We start from the raw sequence: 25,025 nt of genomic DNA, 5'->3' as shown, positions 1-25,025 counted from the left end.
GCTGGTGTGCTTCTTCCATGTGGGCTTCGTTGCTTCTGAGCTAGATGGCCACTTGTTTACCTTCAAGCTTTTAAGACCCCAGATGCTATATCTTTTGATAGCCGGGCACCATCAGCTTTCTTCACCACATTTGCTTACGCTCAGGGAGGAGATGAGCCAGCCAGGGTGTGATGTAGCAACAATGCAAAATACAACTTTCCTCTAGTTCCTAAATGATTCCTTCCCCCCTCTCCCCAAACTATCATGATCCCAATTCTACCTTGAAAGCCTGGCTAGACCAGAGGATGTACACTGGTACAGATAGGAAATGGAAACACAGGGAATCCAGGGCGGATGATCCCTTCAGGACCAGTGGTGTGAGTGGCAACACTGGGAGGTAGAGAGAGGGTGGGTTGGAAAGGGGGAACCGATTACAAGGATCTGCATGTGACCTCCTCCCTGGGGGACAGACAACAGAAAAGTGGGTCAAGGGAGACATCAGACAGGGCAAGATATGACAAAATAATAATTTATAAATTATCAAGGGCTCAAGAGGGAGGGGGGAGTGGGGAAGGAGGGGAAAAAATGAGGACCTGATGCCAGGGGCTTAAGTGGAGAGCAAATATTTTGAGAATGATGAGGGCAATGAATGTACAAATATGCTTTACATAACTGATGTATGTATGGACTGTGATAAGAGTTGTATGAGCCTCTAATTTAAAAAAATTTTAATAAAATAAAATTGTACTTGCCAGGAAAATGCTTCCAAATATTGTAATCCCTACTAATGCACATGATAAACTAGATGATTTGAAGATTTAAAAGCTTCCAATAACTTTCCCAAAAGTTATTATTGCCATGTATCTTTTAAAAATAAACAAAAAGTAAACACATACACAGAAGAAAGGGAACTATGCGACTCTGAGCTCAGCACCGTGACAGAGTGCCGCACAAGACCGTCACGCAGATGCACAAAGTCTCAAAAGAGTCGTGGAACATTTTCAGACACGACCAACAGGCAGTAAGGAACACAAGCTCTCTAGAGTGCAAGATTGGTTTGGGCTTAAAACGGAAACTTCCACCTCTTCTTGTTTTTAACTTAGAATTCTACCACAAGTCGCTTCATCTAAAATAACTGTTAAGATATAAAAATAAAGGTAAAAGTGGCAACTAGTAATTTTCTTTTTGTTTTTTCATACTTTCTAAGCCTGTTATGAGAAAATGGACATATTTCGGCTTCTTGTTCTTATATGACATTAAAGACGTTTCTAGGGTCACACTTAGACCGATAGTTTACCACACCTGAAGTAAATCATTGTAATGCATTGCCATGTAGTTAACTGCTCAATACATTTCAAGGACAGTGCCATTCTTGCGACAATTCTGTGGGATGGAGCTCGGCCATCGTTTTACAAATAACCAATCTGAGACTCAGAGGTCAAATGAGCACATCTGGGTAAGACCTGGTCTCAGACTTTAAATCCTACGACAATATACTCCGATGCATCCGTAGATAAAAATGTAGCTAATAGTACCAAACTGTAAACTGTCTAAAAACCACCTGCATGGTTTTCAGATGCCCCTGACTGAGAAACTAGTTATATGAAAGGCCACAGGCACCCCTATAAAAACAACCCAGAAGCAGCCACACTCACTGGAGCCCCTGAAAGCTACATAATGAGCAACAGAAACACCAGTGAATCTGGAGAACAGGGGGCGTGATCTCTACAGCATCTAAAGAAGTGCTTTAGCAAGTCCATTTGGCACAAGACACAGCATCATCTCAACTGCTGATAGGTGCCTCATACGCCGATTTACCTGAATTCCTTTAAATCCACATAGGAAATAGTTGTGCCACAGAGGCTTCGTCTGGTCGATCTGAATGTTATTGGCACAGGCACTGAAGTCCCTGCAAAGACAAGACATCCTGTAAGTCAGATAGCCGAAATTCAGTGGCTGGCTGCTGCCATCTTGTGCCAGGACAGTGGTACTGAATGGTCCTTTTCGATTAATTTTCAATACACTCGCTTCTTGTGCTACCCCTAAGCAACCAGCACTTCCAGCTGCTGAAAGTTCAGAGAGAGCATTGCAGTTACTGCAGTCCTCGTCGCCACCAATGATCCTTTTTATTTCCCAAGACAGAGGGTAGCCAACGTACTTTCAGATTATCTACCACCTTTTGTTTGGTCTTTCATCAAAGTGTTCATTAAGCGGTATAAACCCCTTGAATGCTAGTCCTCTGAGCCAGCTGTCTGACACACCTCTAACTGTAACAGGAGACCTCTGAGCCATCTTTCTCCACACACTCTGCCACTCATCCAATTTTACTGTCTTCATTTAGGGGGGGGCAGAAAGGAACAAATGAAGCGAATGATCATTCTAATTGAATAAACATATTGAATAAGATTCCAGGCGTGTATACATATGATAACATACACTGACAAGTAAAAAAGTAAATGAAGGAAAAGGGAAGGCTCTTCTGTAATGCAGAACGCCAATTAATTAGATGCAAAATGACTGAAGGAAGTAGAAAGTCACTATTTGGCGAGCCCCACAATAATCACTGTTTCAGGAAAGAATCCTCAATTAGGGGGTAAAACTTTTATGACAAGATATTTGTACAGACCCAACATGCTTTCCCCCCACAAGATACTCATTGCAAAGTGAGGAAATAACAGCTTTATGGTAGAGGAATCCAGCAGACCCCACCTTCACTAAATGATCACATTAGCATCCCTAGGAAAGGGATATCATGTCCCACTTAATGTGGTGCATAAAGGACCCATCACTTCTGTGGTATTCTTGTAGAAGGTACACACCTTCACACTAATGCTGATGAAACAGCAGATAAACCCAAATCAAGGGATTTATACAAAATGACTGGCCAATACTGTTTTAAAATGCTCAGGTAATAAGAGGTATATACCAAAGAGCTGCCCCAGATTAAAGAAGACTAAATTCAACCTGGATTAAATTCTGAACTAAAAAATTCCGTAAGAGGACAGCTGACAACACAACAAGACTTGAGTAGGTCTCTAAATTAGAACATTGTATTACAGCAGGATTCGATTCCTGCTTCTAACCATTGTGCTAGGGTCAAGATGTAAGACGATACATTTTACACATTCTAAGAGAAGGCCGTGGGGAAATTCTTGGTCCTATGCTTGTGACTTGTGCCTAAATCCAAATTTCTTTCAAAGTGAAATAGAGATGACAGACAGGCCCCTAAATGAGCTGGAGGATAAAATACTTGAAATCTTGGGATGGGAGGGTCAGCTAAATGAAGGCAGAAACGAAACGATATCCTACAGATTGCCTGTGTGCTCTGCGAGCTATTTATCTCCTCAGTGGCTCCAAATGACCTGACTGACAGGCTAAACTCCACCCCTTCTCTCTTAAGTCCCAAAGTGACAACAGAGTATGTAACTACCACAGACTTCAATGAACAAGGATGCAACTATCCTAATCAACAAATACTTAATGATCACCTGGGGGTGCAAGAAGTGGGAGAAAACACAGAGAAAGAGCAAACAGACGCATGTCATCTTTGAGCTGAACACTACCAGACAATAGCGTCTAGTGGGAATACAGAGTAGACTCGAGTGAGATCCAGAAGGTATCACTTCCATCTCTCCCACTGGGTCGAGACGGAAGACCACTCTCATGGCTCTGAGGGTAGCGACTCTCCACGGACACACAGAGTCTGACTCCAGCTCACAAGGTGAAAATAATTTGCTCACCGTCAACAATTTGGAAAGCAAGCATAGCTGTGTTAGCAAAGCGACCTGGGTTTTATTCCAAGAAAAGCAAAAACTTGAAAGTCACCATGAAGAAACTAAAGCTAGAAAGAGTAGTATATTAGAAGAAAGTAGAGGAGGAAACTTTCACAAATGATAATAATAAACAATGCCCATCCATAGACAATTGGACATCCCCTCACAGAGAGATCACAGGGAAGAGATGAGCCAGTCAGGGGGCAGTATAGCACCGATGAAAAACACCACTTTCCTCTAGCTCTTTGGTGCTTCCTTCCCCCCACTATCATTACTTCAATTCTACCTTACAAATCGGATTAGACCAGAATATGCACCCTGCTATAGACAAGAGCCTGCAACACAGGGCATCCAGGACAGATAAACCCTTTAGGGCCAACAATGAGAACAGAAATACCAGGAGGATTAGGGGAAGGTGGGGGGAGAGAGGGGGAATTGATCACAAGGATCAACCTAGAACTCCCTCTCAGGAGGAAAAGTGAGTGAGGGGGCGACAGAGAGATATGAAAAGAATAATCTATAACTTATCAAGGGCTTATGAGGGAAGGTAGACAGGGAAGGGAGGGGGAAGAAATGGGAAGCTGACATCAGGAGCTCAAGTGGGAAGAGAATGCTTTGAAAATGATGATGGCAGCATATGTGCAAATGTGCTCGACACACTGGATGAATGTATGAATTGTAATATGAGATGTAAGTAAAAGTTTTTAATTTTTTAAGTGCCAGCTGTTACACAAGTGGAGACGGCTGAAGTCTCTGAAGCCAGGGAAGTCACGGAGGGTGGGGGTGGGGGGGGGGACACACCAAACTTTTGTTTGACTAGTTTTTCCACTTTGCTCTTTCTGAAATCCCTGTGTTGTCTCTTAACCCGGCCTTTTCCTGATGATACAAAGCAGACACTCTTTTCCCCACCGACCCTGAATCCTGGATTACATCACCCATCCGCTTTCTCCACACCTGCTCCTCTATGGCAGAGTGCTGAGAAAAAAATAGTCCTGAGCAGGAGCAGATATGATTTACTGCGCTGTTACTTTCTACTTACATAATTTATTCCTTTATTCTTCCAACAGACATTTGCCCATTTTCTCCACTGTGCATCACGCTAACATTCCCCTTTTAGGCTACCAGTAGCACAAAAAATATGAGATAATTAGAGCGAACTATGAAAAAAGGATGTGCAAGATATGAGGGTAAGTTAAAAGTATTGTGCAAAATCACAGAAATCTTTTATTTAACAAAAACTTCAAAATGTGAAGGTATTGTCTCTTGACATGCTTTCCATGTAGGTCTGTATGGGGGTTTTTTTTGTTTGTTTCTTTAAATCATTTTATTGGGGGCTCAGACAATACTTATCACAATCCATACACACGTCCATTTTAAGGTGATGTTTCTATCTCTCTAACCAAGGACTTCCCGAAATAGGCAATGTCGGCCCCTGAGAACCCCGGCCCAATTCAGGGGGGCTACAAAAGCAGATACCTACACAAGATGGTGGTTGAGAGTGCAAACGTTTTCGATTGCCAATGGGCATTAAGTAATTGTTGTAAAGGAGGGTTTGGGGTTTTTTTTAACTTAAAAAGAAAACATGTTATTGGGGGCTCATACAACTCTTATCACAATCCATACATACATCCATTGTGTAAAGCACATTTGTACATTCATTGCCTTCATCATTTTCAAAGCATTTGCTCTCCACTTAAGCCCTTGGCTTTTTTTTTCCCCTCCCTCCCCACTCCCCTCTCCCTCATGAGCCCTTGATAATTTATAAATTATTATTTTGTCATATCTTGCCCTGTCTGACATCTCCCTTCACCCCCTTTTCTGTTGTCCGTCCCCCAGGGAGGGGGTCAAATATAATTGGTTCCCTTTTTCCAACCCACTCACCCTCTACCCTCCTAGTATCGCCACTCACACCCCTGGCCCTGAAGGTATCATCCGCCCTGGATTCCCTGTGCTTCCAGCTCCTATCTGCACCAGTGTACATCCTCTGCTCTATCCAGACTTGCAAGGTAGAATTCAGATCATGGTAGTGGGGGGGGGGGCATTTAGGAAGTAGAGGAAAGATGTAATCTTCATCGGTGCTACATCGCACCCTAACAGACTCATCTCCTCCCCTAGACCTTGGGGATTTTGTGTGTGTGGTTTTGGTTTTGGGTTTTTTTGTCTTTCTGAAAAGGCCAAATAAGTTTGGGTACCTAAGTTCTAACCCTTGCCCAAATAATTCAGTGATCTTTCCAGTGCCACATAAATATGGCAGTTTTTTTCACCCTCGAGGAAATAAATTGTGCAAATTTTAAATGCTTTTTGAGTTTGGGCAGCAAAAGTAAGTCTGAAGGGGCAAGATCCTGGCCGCAGGACAGAATGGTAAGGTTTCTCAATGAAATTCTCCTAGGACAGGCCTTGCTACCCTGGTAGAATGAGCAGCTACAATGTTGCAATGAGAAACAATTCCTTAGCATAGCCTTCCAGGCCTTGTTACATCACATGCAGTTTTCAATTGTCTTAAACCGTCCTCTTCATAATCCCCCACGATCGCCCTGTGTCCTTCGAGAAAATCTATCCAGAACACCCCTCGAGTGCCAGGCTGGCCTCTCTGCCTCGGGTTTGACTGGTCCACCAGACCCCCTTGGGAACCTCTGTTTTGATTGCCCCGCCCCAATTTTTAAAGGTGTGTTAAGGAAACTGAGAGAAGAAATCTAGTACTGAATGAACTATCTGCATCCTGTGGCCTGATCACCAAGCAGTTTAAAGATGCTTTGCTTGTAACAGATCACACATGGATGACCAGGAACCCTAGTACCATTTATTTTCCATTCACCCACAAATGCTCAATGAAATCTGCCAACCATTGGTGCTGCTGGAAGAAATTTAATAAGACCCCAAAGAAGGAAGAGATATACTATATCCATGGCTTGGAAAATCCAGTTCTGTCAAAATGTAAATTCTCCCCCAGCTGGATATATAGCTTTAACGTAATGCAAATGTAAACCTCAGCATGTTTTTCCCCTACAAACTGACTACAAGATTCTAAAATTTATACAGAATCCAATGAAGTAAAATAGCCAAAAACAATTTTGAAAAAGATAAACAAAATTAGCTCTAATTTAAAGACTCAGTAAAAAATTTATAGTTATCAAAATACTGTAACATTGGTGTAAAGTTAGATAAATAGACTAATGAAACAGAATGAAGTCCATAAAGTCCAAATATTGTCAGTAGATTTTCAACATAGATGTCAAGAGAATTCGATGGGATACAATCATCTTACTAAAAATAGTCTGGAGCACCGCATAAGCAAAAATTAATTTAAACTGTTACCACATAACAAAATTAATTCATTAATTTCATACAAAAATTAATTAATTTCAACTGTTACCACATAGCATAACAAAAAAGTAACTCAAAATGAACCACAGACCTAAATGCAAGAGATAAAACTATGAAACTCAGAGACGAAACATCAAAGAATATTTTGGTAATTTTGGTACTGGTCCAGATTTCTTAAATATGTACAAAAAATACAAACACAAATGTACAAATGTGCTTGACACAATTGATGTATGTATGGCTTGTGATAAGAGTTGTATGAGCCCCTAATAAAATGATTTTTTTAAAATCACAAACACCAAAAGAAAAAATATCAATAACCTAAATTTCACCAAAATGAAAAACTTTAGTTCTTGAAAAGATGTAAAGAAAATGAAAAGTCAAACTACAGACTGGCAAAAGTTTTTGCATGACACAGATATCTGACTTACATTTAGAACATTCAGCAATAAATTATTCCAGTCTAATAATTGGAGGGTAAACAACCCAATTTTAAAATGACAAAAAGATTAGAATAGATCCTTTGATATAGAAGGTGTCCAGAGGCAAATAAACACATGGAAAGATATTCAACATCATTAGCTGTTATAGGAATAAAAACTAAAAGCCACAAGATGGTACTCACATTTGTGAGGGAAAAAAAGCCAAAATTAAAAATACTACCAATTTTCAAATATGTGGGCACTGGAATTCTAATACACGGATGACGGGGATGTGAAATGGTCAATCCATGTTGGAAAATAGGCAGTGTCTTAAAAAGATAAATACACATAAACCACATAACCAAAATTTCACTTATAGGTTTCTACCCAAGAGAAATGAAACTATTTATACATGAATGTGAATGTTGATGGCAGCATTGTCCCTCATAGCGCAAATGTGCCCATCAATAGGTGAATAAATAAAAGCAGCTGGGGTATAAACATGCACTGGAATACCACCCATAATGTGGACAATTCTGGGAGAAATGCTGCCCACTCATAGGGTGACAGGAGAAATCAAGCCCCTTGTCTAGAACAGAGACCTTGGTAATTCACAGCTGCTTCCCTAACTCGTTCCTCCATGTTGCCTCTGCACTTCTTCCTGGGATTATTGCCCCAATAAACTCCTTCATGTATCTCAGGTTCTTCTTTTGTGGAAAATGAGACAGAGATCATAACTATCACTGTGGCAATTTAAATAAATTAATATAACATCACGCAATCACTGGCAAATGCTGATCTACAAAGAGAGAAAATGTGCTTGAGGTAATGTACAGTTTTCTTTAAAGGTACACAATAAATTCTCAACTGTGCAAAATGAGTAGAAAAAATAATTTTTAAATTAATTAATTTATTTTACATTTTATTAGGGGCTCATACAACTCTTATCACAATCTATACATATACATACATCAATTGTATAAACCACATCCATACATTCCTTGCCCTCATCATTTTCAAAGCATTTGCTCTCCACTTAAGCCCTTTGCATCAGGTTCTCTTTTTTTCTTTGAAAAAAATAATTTTATAGCAAAAATTATATGCAAAATCAAGAAGTTTCTCTTTTTATATAGCCTGGCATCGTGTCTGATCTAAGGCACTCATAAAATTTTTGCTGGATAAACAACAGTATTAAAAGCAAATGATCCAATAAACTAGGACTAATAAGAAGTATACCAGCCTTGCATCAAAATATCTCTTTCTAATTAGTCAATCAAATCCATAATAATATATTATAAACATGGAAGGCCGATTCCTGGAATATAATGATGGTCCAACAGTGGAAACTTCATCAAAGTAGTTCACCATATTAAAAACAAATCTTCAATTTCAAAAAAGACATTTGATAAAATTCAGTACTCATTTTTTTAATCATAGCAAATGATAATTTTTGAAACTTCCTCAACGTGATAAAGCATACATATCAGAAATGTATGTCAATTATGTATCAGAGGCCAGAGCATGGAGAGGCAACTGTACCTGAAGTCACAGAGTTTGCAATAGACTTGAGACTTCAGATCAATAACCAGATAGAAACACAGCCTGGGGAGATGCTGGCAAAGGGTGTATGGCAACCTAGGAAATGCACCTGCCCTGAGTTTCCTGGAGATAGGCATACTTCAATAGATGATAAATACCTTATAGGCAAGGACAGAGTTAGTTTGATCTTTGTCCATCTTTCTTGAATAAATGGACAACAACAAAAGAGCTGCTGTCATTGGAGGTTAGGGGGGAGAATGGAGGCGGAGGGGTGGGCAGGGAGCACTAGAATTGATTGTGCTTGCACAACTCATTTTAGGGGCAGTTTAACCAAGCGGGGGGGATGTTCTAAAATTTATGTGGTGATTATTGTACAATTTTCCTTGATATCATTGAACGGTTGAACTGTTGAAGTGTATGATATGTAAATTATGCACCAATAAAACTGTTTTTAAAAAATTTTAATAAAAAGAAAGAAAAAGTACTTCAGGGGGTGGGGGGTGGGGGGGAGCGTGGAAATAGTTGCTGTCAAATCAATGCTAACTCATGACAAGCCCATATGTAAATAAACTTAATTAGTTACCTTAGATTCTTTTCAAAGTCAGATACACATTTCCAATTAAACAGGTGTCTCCTAATGAATTCACTTAGGAAGTGTGTGTTAACAAACCCAGGAACAAGGGAACAAGTGATCTAAAATTGATGGGGGGGGGCGTGTAGGATGCCTGGTAAGGCTTGACCAAGGGCAATGTAATGAGAGGAATTACTGAAACCCAAATGAAGGCCAAATATGATAGTGGGAGGGAGAAAAATAAAAATAAATAGAGGAAAGAACTAGGAAGCAAAGGGCATTTATAGAGGTCTAAATACCGGCATGTACATATGTACTATATTTATATATAATGATAGGGAAATAGATCTAAGTACATATATTTACAGGTTTAATATTAAGGTAGCAGACAGACATTGGGAGTACTCAAGTACTCACTCAAGGCAAGAACACTTTGTTCTAATAACCTGGCATTCTGTGATACTTACCTTCCCAACACAAAATGGGTGTATAAGCAAATGTGGTAAAGAAAGCTGATGGTACATGGCTCTCAAAAGATATAGCATTTGGGGTCTTAAAGGCTTGAAGATAAACAAGCGCCCACTTAGCTGAGAAGCAACAAAGTCCACATGGAAGAAACATACCAACCTGTGGGATCATGAGGTGTCCATAGGATCAGGTCTCAGGCATCAAAGACCCAGAACAAAAAATAATATCATTGTGAATGAAGGGGTGTGCAGAGTGGAGACCCACCTGAAGACAACTGGACATTCCCTCACAGAGGGGTCAGAAGGAAGAAACGAGCCAGTCAGGGTGCAGTATAGCAACACTGACATATACAACTTTCCTCTAGTTCTTTAATGCTTCCTCCTTCCCTCCCCCACTATCATGACCCCAATTCTACCTTACAAATCCGGCTAGACCAGAGCATGTACTCAGGTACAGATAAAAACTGGAAGCACAGGGAATCCAAGATAGATAAACCCCTCAGGACCAATATTGAGAGTAGCAATACCAGTAGGGTAAGGGATAGGTGGGGGAAGAAAGGGAGAACCGATCACAATGATCTACATATAATCTCCTCCCAGCGGGACTTGACAACAGAAAAGTGGGTAGAGGGAGACATAGGTCAGTGTAAGACATGAAAAAATAATAATTTATAAATTATCCAGGGTTCATGAGAGAGGGAGGGGGGAAAGTGAGGAGCTGATAGCAAGAGCTCAAGTAGAAGGCAAATGTTTTGAGAATGATGAGGGCAACAAATGTACAAATGTGCGTGACACAATGGAGTATGTGTGGATTGTGGTAAGAGTTGTACAAGCCCCCGGTAAAATGATTTTTTTTTAATTAACTTAGGTACAAACACAACAACAGCACACACACACATACACCCAAAGCACAAACACACATGAAGTGCCTGCTGCTTGGTGCCATCAGGTCCCTTTTGACTCATGGCGACTGCACGTCACACAATGGCCCCTCTCCATGGCTGTTCCTAGGCTGGAAGCTTATGGGCACAGACCACCAGAGGGAGTTCAAAGTGCCAACTTTTCGGGTCACATGGAGGGCTTCACCGTTGTGCCCTCCGAGGAGCGACCCTAAATACTCACAGGTAGATGGGGTTTGTGTTGGCCAGCTGGAGAGTGGGTGTTGTCACGGGCTCCACGGCTATCAGCATATCTTGCTCCACGGCCATAGGAAGCACAGAATAGCCGCAGTAGTCGATATGCTCTCCTGGGGGGAGGAGGGGGGGGAAGGTGTTGATTATCGTTGTTAGCGTATGAAGCAAATCTCACATAGGCTTACGTTCAGAAGAGTCTTAACTCCAAGTCAGGTTGTGACCGAAAGTTACACCACTCTGGGCAAAGTTTGATTCTGTTTTCTTTTTCCGGGCATTTCAGGGGGGAAATTCGGCTACTGTAAGTACATTATTTTTAGGGTCTGTGAGTTTGTGTTGGTACTGTTCTTGTAGTCAGCTCTGACCCGTAGCGACCCTATGCCTAACAGAGTCAAACACGGCGCAGTCCTGCGCCTTCCTCACCATTGTTCCACTGGCAATCCATCTCACAGAGGGTCTTCCTCTTCTTCCCTGTCCTTCCGCTTCACCAAGCATGAAGCGCTATACTTCTTAAACTAAATCCTCACAAGACTTATTTTTTCACTTTCTCATTCATAATGGAAATCCCTGCATAATGTAAATGGCTGCTAAACAAAAGGTTGGAGGTTTGAGAAAAAAAAATCTAGTGAGAAAGAAAATCTGGTGATCGACTTCTGGAAAAGCAGCCATTAAAAAATTCCTATGGATTAAAGTTCTATTCTGACACCCATGAAGTCACCAAAATTCCAGCCCATTCTAGTGTAGTTTGCGCTAGTAGTGTCTACTTAATCTCTAGATTCTAACAGCCATTGCAATGACTGCACGGAACTTAGACAAAACTCATGATTCAAAAGGTTACAAAGTTAACCAGTTGTAAGGTCAGTGAGAAATGCTCAAGGTTGAGGTTTTCTTATTAGGAAATGCCACAAAGTTCATTCAGGTGTGCTAATAAATGCCCAAAGGGGCATGCCACTCCACTGGAAAAGCCATGTAGCTCAAGCTCCATGGATCAGCAAGTCCAAATCCCCCAATTAAGTGCCCAGAGGCACTCCACTCCACAAGCTAGGCGCCTGCACAAAAACACAAAGTCCATCACTCTGCTTCATGATCTGGCTCCTGGTCCTGCTTCTGCTCCTCCGATGTGATAGCTGTCTTCTGGATCCAGGAGGTTCACTGTACAGGCAACTTGGGTCCAGAGGACTCACTCCACACCTGGCTCTTGCGGGTAATGCAATCCTGCTTTCTGCTTCTCAGAGGGCTCATTTTATACACAGCAGGATAGCACTCCAGAGAATCCTGTACACAATTAATCACCAGTGAATCCTGTCAGCGTCTTCCCTCACCTTCTTACACCAGACCCATGCAGGGGAAGGTCATTTGGTGAGAGCTAGAGACGTTGACTAAAAGAGCCACATTGAACAATTCAGGCCCCAGCACCTCCAACAACTCAATAATTAAAAATCCATAAGGATCATTTTTAAGTATTTTATTTATAGGACCATCAAGCAATCTCCATTCTGTTGCTCTTTTGTATTCACGTTTTAAATATGAGCAAATTAAGAATTTGGCGCATGCTACCTTATATTAAAATTACTTGCGTCCTAAAGGGTGCAGTGAGTCAGAATTGACTTGATGGTAGTGAGTTTCTTGGGTCTCTTCCTTACCAGCCACTGAGCTCATTAAAGGTTAAGATTTGCTTGAATTATATTCCCGATCTCTCAACCCAAACCAAATGCCTAGCAAATTAAATCGGCGCCAGTAAGGTGTGTTGAATTTGCAAGGTGTGGCTGGGAAAAAAAAATAATTAGATAATGTGATTTCATATAATGTGCAAATACAGAAAAATAAAGTACCCTCCTTTCCTCTTCACTCTCATTCCTCTATGATTCATAACAAGAACTATTTTTAACTATTATACCCAAAAGCATCTAAACTTCAAGTTGTTATTCATGGGATTTAAATACAAAATACTAATGTGAACATGGGCTCAACAACAAGCAAATTCATCTCGATTCCCAGGACAGGCTTCTCCATTTGCCTGCTCCTGCTCCTGTGAGAAACACTGCCCAACAAAGGCACTCAAATGTCCTCGGTAAAAGGAAGCAGAGGAAAAATCTGGGAAGCAAAGCTATGGAGAGAGGCATAAACATCAGTGTGTACATATGTAAATATGCACATTCATAAAAACAGAGGTGTTGGCCTATGTACATTTAGTTATATGGCAGTACACTGAGGAAGTGGATGGACTTTGGGCCTCTGCTCAAGCCCTCCCTCAACACAAGAACACTTTGTTCTAACAACCTAGCATTCTGTGATGCTCACTCACCCTCCTTGCACGATCACTGTAGACAGAATTGTTGCATAAGCAAATGTGGTGAAGAAAGCTGAGGGTGCCCGGCTAGCAAAAGACACAGTGTCTGAGGTCTTAAAGGCTTGTAGTAAAACAAGCGGCCATCTAGCAGAGAAGCAACAAGCCCACATGAAAGAAGCACACCAGCCTGTGTGATCATGAGGTGTTGACAAAATCAGGTAACAGGCACCAGAAGATCCAAAACAACAACAAAAAACATATTATTGAGAATGAACAGGGTTGGAGCAGAGACCAAAACCCATCTGTAGATAATAGAACATTCCCTCACAGAAGGGTCACAAAGAAGGGAGGAGTCGACCACGGTGCAGTATAGCACTGATGAAACACACAATATTCCTCTAGTATTTTTCAGGTTTTCTCCCCTCCCCTCCTCCACTATCATGACCCCAGTTCTGCCTTGCAGTTCTGGCTAGATTGGAACATGTTCACTAGTACAGATAAGAGCTCAGGACACACAGAATCCAGGTCAGATAAACCCCTCAGGTACAGAAATGGGAGTAGCAATGCCAGGAAGGTAGTGGGAAAGTAGGGAGAGGAGGGAAGGAAGGGGAAACCAATTGCAATGATTGGCACATAACCCGGCCCCTCCCGAGGGGGTCAAACAACACAAATGTGGGTGAAGGGAGACAGTAGTTGGTGTAAGATACAAAAATAATAATAATGTATAACTATCAAGGGGTCACGGGGGAGGGAAGGAAGGAAAAGGGAGCTGATACCAAGGGCTCAAATTAAAAGCATATGCTTAGAAAATGATGATGGCAACATATGTACAAATATGCTGGCCACAATAGATGCATGCATTGTTATAAGAGCTGCAAGAAACCCCCCCCCCCCAAAAAAAAGCAGTTCAACAATATGCTTATGTTTCTAATAAGCATTACCGCACATAGTACTGTAGGTAGACGGTCTTTTGGTCTTACATTGGTATGCACTTTAAAATTAGGTATTTTCTTGACTTGAAAAAAGAGAGGAATATTTCCCTAAGTTGTCTTTCTCTCCAACTTCATTCAAAATTTACAAAAAGAGTAGTCCTCAAGTGAAAAGCGCACATTTGAATCAGCAGCTTCCCCAGGGAAACACATCCGCTCACAGTAGCAGGAAGCTCTGAACGTCCTCCACCTGTGCCCCTGCTCTTCCCAAGTCTTATCCCCGTGCCTCGGTTCTGCTGCCGCTCTGGTCTGGACACTGCTCTCATCTGCCAGGCTCTTGGTTATTCTGTTCTTTGCTGAAGATCTCAGACCTCAGAGCCTGGTTGGAATTCCCTGCAGAACCACATTTCTCCTAACATGATATAAACATAGGTAACAAGTACAAGAAACGAGGCTGAACATCATTAGGGATTTTTTTTAAAGAAGAGGAAAAAACCCCACTTCTGTTTCATAGCAACCCTATGAGACAGAGTAGAACTAACTGCCCCAACCCTGAGGGTTTCCGAGACTAAATTTCCACAAAAGTAGAAAGTCTCGTCTTTCCCATGCTGTGGGGGAATGGTAGTTTTGAACCACCATTCGCCTTGTGGTTAGCAGCCCCACGCATAGCCCACTAGGCCCCCAGAGCACCTCCGCATAGTAATCAGGGAAAGAAAAGTCAAAACCATCATAACAAACCATTTCAAACACACTAGGATGGCTATTGAGGAGTCTGGTAGTATAGTGATTATGCACTGGGCTGCTGACTGGAAGGTCCACAGTTCAAAACCACAAGCCGCTCATGGGAGAAAGAGCTTTCAACTCCTATGAAGAGTGACAGTCTAAGAAACCCAGAGGGGAAGTTCTACTGAATTATTATGGTCCTAAATGGTCACTATGAGTCAGCATCCACTCAATCAATGGCAGTGAAAGTGAGGTAGGAATTATCCCCCAAAAATAATAACAATTGTGAATGTGGGGTGGAGAAGTTTGAACACTATTACACTGTGGTTGGTGTAAAGGTAAAATGGTGCCACTGTGAGAAACAATTTAGCAGTTTCTCAACATGTTGAATACGGAAAATAAAGTATAAATAAGACTCCATTTAAAAAACAAAGACAAACTAGGAGGGCTTTCACTCTAATACTTCAAAACATTCTAGATAGTCACAATAATCAAAACAGCTTGGTACTGGTACAATGATAGACATGAGGACCAATGAATTAGAATTAAGAACCCAGAAATACAACCAAGTACATGCAGACACCTGACTTTTGAGAAGGGACCAAAACATATTAAGTAGAATAGAGATAGCATTTTCAGTAAATGGTGCTGGAAACATTGGAGCTTCACCTACAAGACAATGAAACTGGACTCAGACCTCAAATTGCATACAAAATTGAACTCAAGGTGGGGTTTAACGGACCTAAATACAAACCCCACAACCATAATGACCATCCGTGAAAAAATAGGGACAAACTTACTCAAGGGCCCTAACACAAGACATAAATACATTACGGAGCATAATGAAAATTACCCATAATATATGGAAAACAAGGGACTGGGACCTTCTAAAAATGCATTTGTGCTCATCTAAAAGAGAACCCACAGGTTTTAAAAAATAGTAATAAATCAGATAAAGGGCTAACTTGAAAATTAATAGAAAACTACAACACCTTAATAAGAAAAATACCAATTTTAAAATGCATCATAAGACATGAATATACAATGTGCTAAAGATAGCATCCAGGCAGCCAACAGCTGTATGAAGAAATATTTGTGTTCATTACCAATAAGAGAAATACAAATTAAAGCAACACCTCACACAGATACGTGGAGCAAAATTCAGAAAACAGAAACTAATAAATACAGGACAGGATATGGAGAGATTGGAATGCTCATACTTTGGTGGTGGGACCATAGATTTGTGTAACTCCTAGGAAAATTAGTGTAGCACTTTCTTAAATAAGTGCAAATACAATTACCTCATGCTCCTGTAATCCTTCTACGGCAACAGACACATGCACACCTATGTTATTTCAGCAATTTCCATAATAGCGAAAACAGCCAAAAACTCTGATTGTAGAGGAAAGGATAAACAAACTCTGGTCCATTCACACAGTGGAATTTTATGCATCAATACAAAAGCAAGGGTGATTCCATGAAACAGCACAAGACATGGACCAAACCAGAGAACATTATGCTTAGCAAACTTATGCTTAGCATTAAGCAAACACAATGCTTAGCAAACAATGGCCACTCCCTGAAATACCACAAGACATGGACCAAACCAGAGAACATTATGCTTAGCAAGCTTAGTCACTCTTATAAAGATAAATAGTTGATGACACCATTATTTTAAGGAAAAACTAAGAAAAAGAAACATGGTTTTACACCAAAGGATAAGACTTTGAAGACTACATGGAGGCCAGGGACAGGGTGGGGAGAGAGAGAGGCAGGGACGTCAAATTATGGAGGGAAGGAGGAAGAATGGGAAGAGAAAAGGGGAAATCTTAATGGGGGGTTAACAGGATACTAGGACTGATCTGATTGGATGACATGGACTGTGCAACTACACAGAAGATGTTTCTCGTTAATAAAAAAAAAGTTAAGATAATTTTTTTTAATGAGTGAAGGTTCATAGCCTTAAAATCCCCCAGATTCCTTACCCCTTGGGTCTAAACATTGGTCTGGGTGGATAGATCAAAAAGGAGGGAAAGTGAACTTGGATTCTTTAGGTCACAAGTTCATTGCAAACACATGAAAAAATAATTTTAATGTGGAATTACCACATTACTTAGCAAATTCCAATCTGAGGTACATACTCAAAGAATTGACGGCTGTGGTGCAAACAGACACAGACACACAACAGACATGTTCATTATTTGTAACACTCGAAAAGTAGAACCAATTCAACTGCCCATTGACAGATAAATAGGTAAATACAGTGTGATATGCAATGGAAGACGCTTCCATTTTTAAAGGGCACTGCATTGTGATGATCAACTTACGACATGGCTAGAAAGCCAGCCTCAAGGTCACCTGTGATTTCAAGGACTCTCAGGAGAGAGAGGCTGGCATGAGACTCCCAATGAAACCTCTGTACTTGGAATCTCCACCAGCTTGCTAATTGCCAAGAAACATCTGTTTTCAGGAGGTGATGCCCTCTCTTTGGGACATGGAAGTTGCACACTGGAAACCTCCCAGACCTCACCCTATGCATCTCTTGCCTCTGCAGACCCTGCTTGGCAGTCTTTATAATAAAGCTATAATGGAGTTCTGTGAGTTGTTCCAGCAATTTATCCGGCCCAGCTTGGACAGGGAGCCAGCAAGTCAGAAGTAAGAGATGCCTGAAAACTCCCAAGCTTGTAGCTAGAACAGGAAGAACCCCCAAGTTTGTAGCCAGCGAATCAGAAGTGAGTGATCCTGCGGGGGCCCTGGGCTTGAGGTTAGCACCATTAAAGGGTCATGGGAAAATCCTAATTTACAGCCAGCAGGTGGCTGTGTTTGAAATCTTGGGCCTATTGGGGCAGAATGAGTACTGTGGTCTTCAATTTGGGAGCTCTGAGCCAGCCCCATGTGGTTGGGATCAGAAAGAGAAGTGCTTGTGTCTAAACAAAAGTATTTGAAGAGGTAGGGGCTTGTGTGCTTAATTCTCTCAAAAGTACATTATTCCTGAATTTGAGATTAATCAAGAATAAATCTCCAAATCAAAATCAAACTCACTGTCAGAGAGTCGAGTTGCATCACGGTAATTCAGCCTAGGGTTTCTGAGGCTGTAAATCTACAGGAGCAAATAGTGTCATTTTTCTCCCATGGAGCAGCTGGTCCGTTTGAAACCCAACATCGTGGCTAGCAGTCCAAAGCTTATCTGAGAGCATCATCACGGCTCCTTAAGAATAAGCCTCAATCTAGCAAACCAAGTTCTACAAATTCTCAAAACAGTAACATTTGTCTCAGCAGGGTTTTGTACGAAAATTCAAATGGTAATGTTGGTAATCAAAAGCACAAACAAATATAAATTCAACTTCCTTTTGTGAAAAATGAGTTACTTATTAAAACTCATGTACGGAATGGAGCACTTACTCCACCTACTTTTCTTTACCATCCTAAAACAATAATAATAATAGGGAAAAAACTCAAGCAAAATTACAATATGAATAATGCTATTATTCTTATCTTACCTAAGGTTTCCTTTTTATCAAATTATTGGCAATAATGGCCAAAGATTAGAAATAAGTTTCTGTACAACAAAAGGAAATTGTTATGTAAAGTGTTGAATGTCAACTCAGTAAACTACTATAAAGGTATTAAAACTGGACTCAAAAATACTTGGATAATATTTACAATGTAGTAAATGAAAAAGATGTATAAAAATTACATGTAGTCTAATTATAAGTATATCAATATGTATGCACATGAATAGAAAGGTTACAGACAAGATCTTTTAATGTTATATTATTTTCTACCAAAAGCTAGTAAAAAGCAAAGTACTTCATTAAAAAAAAAAAGATAAATAGAGCTAGAATACACCTAACATCTGGATCACACTTTAAAAAGCAAAAATGCATGTGATTTCCCAATGTACTTCTAACCCAAAAAGTAAATATAAAACCAGAAAAATTATTCTCCACATTCTAAAAATTTAATCTTCAGCACATAAAAAGATTTTCATTTCCTGTAAAAACAATATCAACAATCTAATTTAACAAATGTGAAGATATTCAAAAATTAACAAAACAAACCTCAAATTCCACTGCCATAGGACCAATGCCTGCTTATAACAGCTCTATAGCACAGAGAACTGATTCACAGCGTTTCTGAAATTGTAAATCTTTACAGAAGCAAAATCTTCATTTTTCTCCCTCAGATTGGACCTCCAGTCCAATTCCTAAATTTAGCATTCCAATAACTAATATACACTGCCAGCAGGCTCCTTGAATTGGCAAAATTAGCATTAATTGCATGAATTGGGATGAAGAAATGTGTCCTTCGTGCGAAAGCACACTTTAAAAAAAATCATTTTATTGGGGGCTCATACAACTCTTATCACAATCCATATATACATCCTTTGTATCAAGCACATTTGTACATTTGTTGCCCTCATCATTCTCAAAACATTTGCTTTCTACTTGAGCGCTTGGTATACCCTTGAGCTCATTTTATCCCCTCACACCCCCTACCCCCCTCCCCCATGATGACCCCTTGATACCTTATAAATTATTATTATTTTGTCATATCTTACACTGTCTGATATCTCCCTTTACCCACTTTTCTGTTGTCCATCCCCGAGGGAAGGGTAATATGTAGATCCTTGTAATTGGTTCCCCTTTCTACCCCACCTTCTCTCTACCCTCCCAGTACCACCACTTGAGGTAGTTAGTTTATTGTGCCAACCTGGCTGATAAACACATGTGGGGTTAATTGAAGGGTGGAGGGATAAATGGCTCAGTGAGTCTCACCTTTCTAGTTCTCGGGTCTCTTGCTTTGTGATGGTCGGACCAAGGTGCAGCTACCTTAGCCAGTTTCCTGCTTTAGCTAGTAAGGCTCACTTCCTGCAAGACATCCCTGAAGAGAAGCCACATGGACCTACCTGGATGCAGCCCTGGTTGCTAGAGCCCCTGTGTGGAGACCCCTGCCTGCGCTGAGATGCTCACACATTCACTGACTTGGCTTTCCTCCTGCAGTCGGAATGATTGTGTCTGTTTGGTGAGATGGAGGAGGACTTTGTATTGGTGTTGGACATATGGGTTAATGGGTTAATGTTGGACTTGTGGGCTTGGGCAGCACTGGATTGGGATGTTTTCTTTATGTGCACTTAACCTTTACATAAAACTCTCTCTTATACATGAGTTTCTGTGGATTTGTTTCTCTAGAGTACCCAGACTAACACACCACTCTTACCACTGGGGTTCATCTGTCCTGGATTCCCTGTGTTTCCAGTTCCTATCTGTACCAGTGTACATCCTCTGGTCTAGCCAGATTTGTAAGGTAGAATTGGGATCATGATAGAGGTGGGGAGGAAGTATTTAAGAACTAGAGGAAAGTTGTATGCTACACTGCATACAATGGGCTCATCTCCTCCCCAGTGACCCTTCTATAAGGGGATGTCCAGATGGTCTTTGGGTCTCCACTCCGCTCCCCCTCATTCATAATGATATGATTTTTTGTTCTTTGATGCCTGATACCTGATCCCATTGACACCTCGTGATCACACAGTCTGGTGTGTTTCCTCCATGTGGGCTTTTTTGCTTCTGAGCTAGATGGCTGCTTGTTTATCTTCAAGTCTTTAAGACCCCAGATGCAATATCTTTTGATAGCTGGGCACCATCAGCTTTCTTCACCACATTTGCTTATGCACCCACTTTGTCTTCAGCGATCATGTCAGGAAGGTGAGCATCACGGAATTCCAGTTTAATAGAACAAAGTGTTCTTGCACTGAGGGAGTACTTGAGTAGAGGCCCAATGTCCATCTGCTACCTTAATACTAAACCTATAAATATATGCACATAGCTCTATTTCCCCATCATCATATATAAATATATTTATTATATGTACATGTCTGTATTTAGACCTCTATAAATTCCCTTTGCCTCTTAGGTCTTTCTTCTATTTCCTTTTACTTTTCTCTTGTGCCACTATCATGCTCAGCCTTCATTTGGGTTTCAGTAATTCCTCTCGGTTACATTGCCCTTTTATCAAGCCCTACCAGGCCTCTTACAACCTCCTCGCCACCGATTTTGGATCACTTGTTGTTTCCTTGTCCTTGGGTTTGTTAACACCACATCCTTTCGCCCACCTCCCCCTCTCCCATGTCCCGCTGGAACCATCAGTCCCATTGTTTTCTCTTCCAGATGGTTTACGGACCTATCTTATCTAGATAGAACTGCAGAGATAATAATATGCACAAAAACAAGACAGGGCAAAACAAAGCAAAAAAAGAAAACAACAACAAAACAAAACAAAAAAAGCCTGTAAATAGCTCAAGGTCTGTTGACCTTTAGGAGTGTTTTCCCATCAAGTCTGATGGTGTGCCACGACCTGGCCCCAAAGCCTATTTTTGGTATTCTCTCTGGACTTCCTGGCTCTGCTCCCCTTGTTGTTCTGTTGCACACTCTTAGTGTTTTGCCTTGGTGTGGTGGGGTCAGATTGGGTGCAATTCCCACACTGTGTCTCCAGTGTTGTCCCCTGTAGGATTATGGGTCAGTGAAGGATGTCGTGTCTTGTAGTGGGGCCGGCCCTATGGTCCTCTCTGTGCTCTGAGCAGGGATATCGTCCTCAAGGCTTGATGGGCCAGGATATGCTCCACTCTCTCTTCCTCCCCCTTCATCTGCTCCCGTGTGCTCTGGTCAGACATGTCCCTGTCCCTGAACTGTAGCTTCAGTGCTGTCCTCTGAAGAGTAAATTCTTCTGAGGGGAGCAGTAGTTGTCCATGTAGTTAGGATTGGGGCCGGTCCCTCAGACCTTTCCACTGGTTCCCTGCTGCATGCTGGTATGTTGCATTCGCATCTTGGAAGCCTAGGTTGAAGTCTAGTCCCTCTTTCCCTGTTGAGATATAAATAATACCCTCCCCTTGAGTGGGTGAGTGCCCTGTGCCCCCGCTACCCTTTTCTTTTTTTCCTTCTCCACCCCGCCCCCTGCCTTTTTAGTTGGCTACCATATGTATCCCTGGATTTGGTCTGGCCCCTGCCATACTAGCTGGACCTCACCCCAGAAATGTTTGTATATAGTAGTGAAAAAGCACACTTTCATGAACTATTCTATTTGTCAAGTTATGGGAAAAATTAATAGAGAGATATTAACATAAATTGTATCCTTTTTTCCTTCCTGTCTTTTTTTTACAGTTTTATTGGCATTTAATTCACATTATCATGCAATTCAATGTTCAATCATATTAAGAAGAGTTGTATAATCAATTTGAATCTGATCACAATAAAGGAGAAGAAAAGTGAAAGAAGAAACTTCCAAAATACCTATTATGTTGACTCTCCCTGGGGCTCGAACATAAAACTTGGGAATGGATCCAAACTTAGAGTTAAACATCTCCTTCAGCTTCAGCAATCTGAAAACAAGAGTATATTAGTTCAGAATAACATTCAACAGAAAATCCGTAAGATGCACATACAAATAACCCACAAGATGGTGGATTTTTTTCATGGGAAAATCAATTATCTTTTCATTCCATTTTTTTCCACGAGCTTTTTGAAGCCCCCTTGCACAAACACATTTCATATACAGGCATACCTGCACTTTGTTTACTGTGTACAGCCGAAAGTGCATTATTTACAAATTGAAAGCTTGTGGCAAACCTGCACCAACCAAATCCATCGGCACAATTTTTTTAACTGCAAGTGCTTGCTTTATATCTCTGTGTAACATTTTGGTAAATCTCACATTATTTTTAGGTTTATCATGATGTTATTGTATATATAACAGAATGTAGTATATTGTAAACATAATTTTATATGCCCTGAGAAACAAAAAAACGTAAGTGCCCGAAACATTTCCTTCCTTGTGGTGGTCTGGAACAAAACCTGAAATATCTTTGAATTATGCCTGCACCCATCGTCAATTACTTCTGCTTAAGGAGCGGAAGCAAACTCTCCTGACACACTTACTTGAAAGCCTCGGGGAAAACCATATTACAGCATTCTAAATGACACGGACAATAAAGCTAAGCCATGCCTCATTTCACACACCTCAAATTCAAATCTAAATGAGGATGCAAATGCACAAAGTAAAACCCTCTATAGCTTCGGAGATAAAACAGGAGAGGTGCTGTCAGGTTTTCCTTTTAACAATGGATTGTCTAAATAACAAAAGCACAAATAACAGTAGATGAAATTAGTAAATGAGACCTCATTAAAAAAAATAGATACTTTGTTCATCAAGAGACTTTTCTAAAAAAAAGAAAAGGTGGAAAACCAGGTATCAGCTAGGAAAGATATCTTCAGAAACATGTATCTGACAAAGATTCTAATAACACACACACACACACACACATGCTTTAACAACAAAAGGACACACAGTCATAAAACGAGCAAAGAACTTGAATAGACATTTCATCAAGGAGGACATTCAAATAGCACCAATCACAGGAAAAGATGTTCAGTGTCATTAACCATCAGAGATACAAATCAAAATTACAATAACCATTTCACTCCCACTAAGATGGCTAAGGTTTTTTGTTTTTTTGTTTTTACCATGAGCCTGACACAAGCCATGGTATTTTCAATTGCCTCATATGCATGGGAAAGTTGGTTAATAAATAGAGAAGATAAAAGAATCGATGCATTTGAATCATGGAATTGGCAAAGAACATTGTGTATTCCGTGGACTGTCAGTAGAACAAACAAACATGTTTTAGAAGTAAAGCTGGAATGATCCTTAGCAGTGAGGAGGCTAGTGAAACTTCCTATGATTGGAAAGGTAATACAGAACCAGGCAGGATTTCGTTCCATTGTACATAGGGGCTCTGTGCATCAGAACCAACGTGGTATCACCTAATAACAACAGCGAGACACAGGTATGAAGAGAGGAAAAATCCCTAACCAGTTAGTTCCAGCTAGTTCCCTAACCAGCTAGTTCCCTAACCAGCTAGTCAATTCCAACTCACAGCGACTCTAGACAGTGTCTGTGAGGTGGCAAGTCTTTACATGAGAAGAGAGGCTCCTCTTTCTTTCAGGGAGCCATGGATGGGTTTGGAGCTTAGGCTTTGCAGTAAGCAGTCTCATGCTTACCCGGCGACCACGTGTTAATTAACCGGGATGAAGGGGATGGTTGACACAGCATGACCAACACAAAGGAAGGCACTGGGAGAAATATAAGTGTTAAAGGCAACAATTTGCAAAAAGAACATCAAAAACAATGAGATATCATCTCACTCCAGTATTATTAGCGAAGCTTTTAAAATAAAAACAGCAGTAGATATTGGTGAGGGGGTAGACAATGTGCAGCTGTTGCCCACTGCTGGTGGGACTATGAATGGGGCAGGCCCATGTTGTCAGGGGCCCAAGTCCCTAGGGAAGGGCATCATGCTTGGTAAAGAGGAGGGCGCAGGGAAAAAGAAGGCCCTCACCAAGATGGACTGACACAGTGGCTGCAACAATGGACTCACATACAGGAACAACTGAGAGAGTGCCACAGGCCCGGGTGGGGTTGCATTCTGTTGTACATAAGGTCGCTATGAGTCAGAACCACTCCAATGGCATCGAATAACATCAACAACAACAACTGTAGGAAATAGTGGAGTGATTGCTCACTAGTTGGGAATAGAAATACCATAGGACCCAGCAACTCCTCCAAGTGGTATAAATCCTAGAGAAAGAAAAGTCACATGAGTAGATAATATGTCCACCCAGGTTCATGGAAGCGCTATTCACAATACCTAAAAAATAGAAACAACCTATATGTCTATCCACGGAGGAATGGATAAACAAACTGTGGTATATCCACGCAATGGAATACTAGGCAGTATGAAAGAATTACAGCGAATCTACAAAGTACCTCAAACGCACATGAACTTGAACGACATTATGCTGAGTTAGTCATAAAAGGGTAAA

General features: G+C 40.9%; 1 protein-coding gene across 3 annotated transcripts in view; it reads right to left on the bottom strand.

The window, feature by feature from the left end:
- GALK2 (galactokinase 2) overlaps nt 1-25,025 on the bottom strand; it is a 175,626-nt gene that overhangs the window by 125,675 nt on the left and 24,926 nt on the right. For all 3 annotated transcript variants that reach the window (XM_075531291.1, XM_075531289.1, XM_075531290.1), the window contains exons 2-4: nt 22,437-22,525; nt 11,198-11,321; nt 1,798-1,888 (exon numbers count right to left, since the gene is read on the bottom strand). In XM_075531291.1, the coding sequence (XP_075387406.1) occupies nt 1,798-1,888; nt 11,198-11,321; nt 22,437-22,506 (285 nt within the window). In that variant the 5' untranslated portion in view covers nt 22,507-22,525. The remainder of the gene's footprint in view (nt 1-1,797; nt 1,889-11,197; nt 11,322-22,436; nt 22,526-25,025) is intronic.

Source organism: Tenrec ecaudatus, chromosome 14 (genome assembly GCF_050624435.1).
Source record: "Tenrec ecaudatus isolate mTenEca1 chromosome 14, mTenEca1.hap1, whole genome shotgun sequence".
NCBI classification, from domain to species: Eukaryota; Metazoa; Chordata; class Mammalia; order Afrosoricida; family Tenrecidae; genus Tenrec; species Tenrec ecaudatus.
Note: the sequence above shows the minus strand (reverse complement) of the source record. Positions and strands in the feature narration are given on the sequence as shown.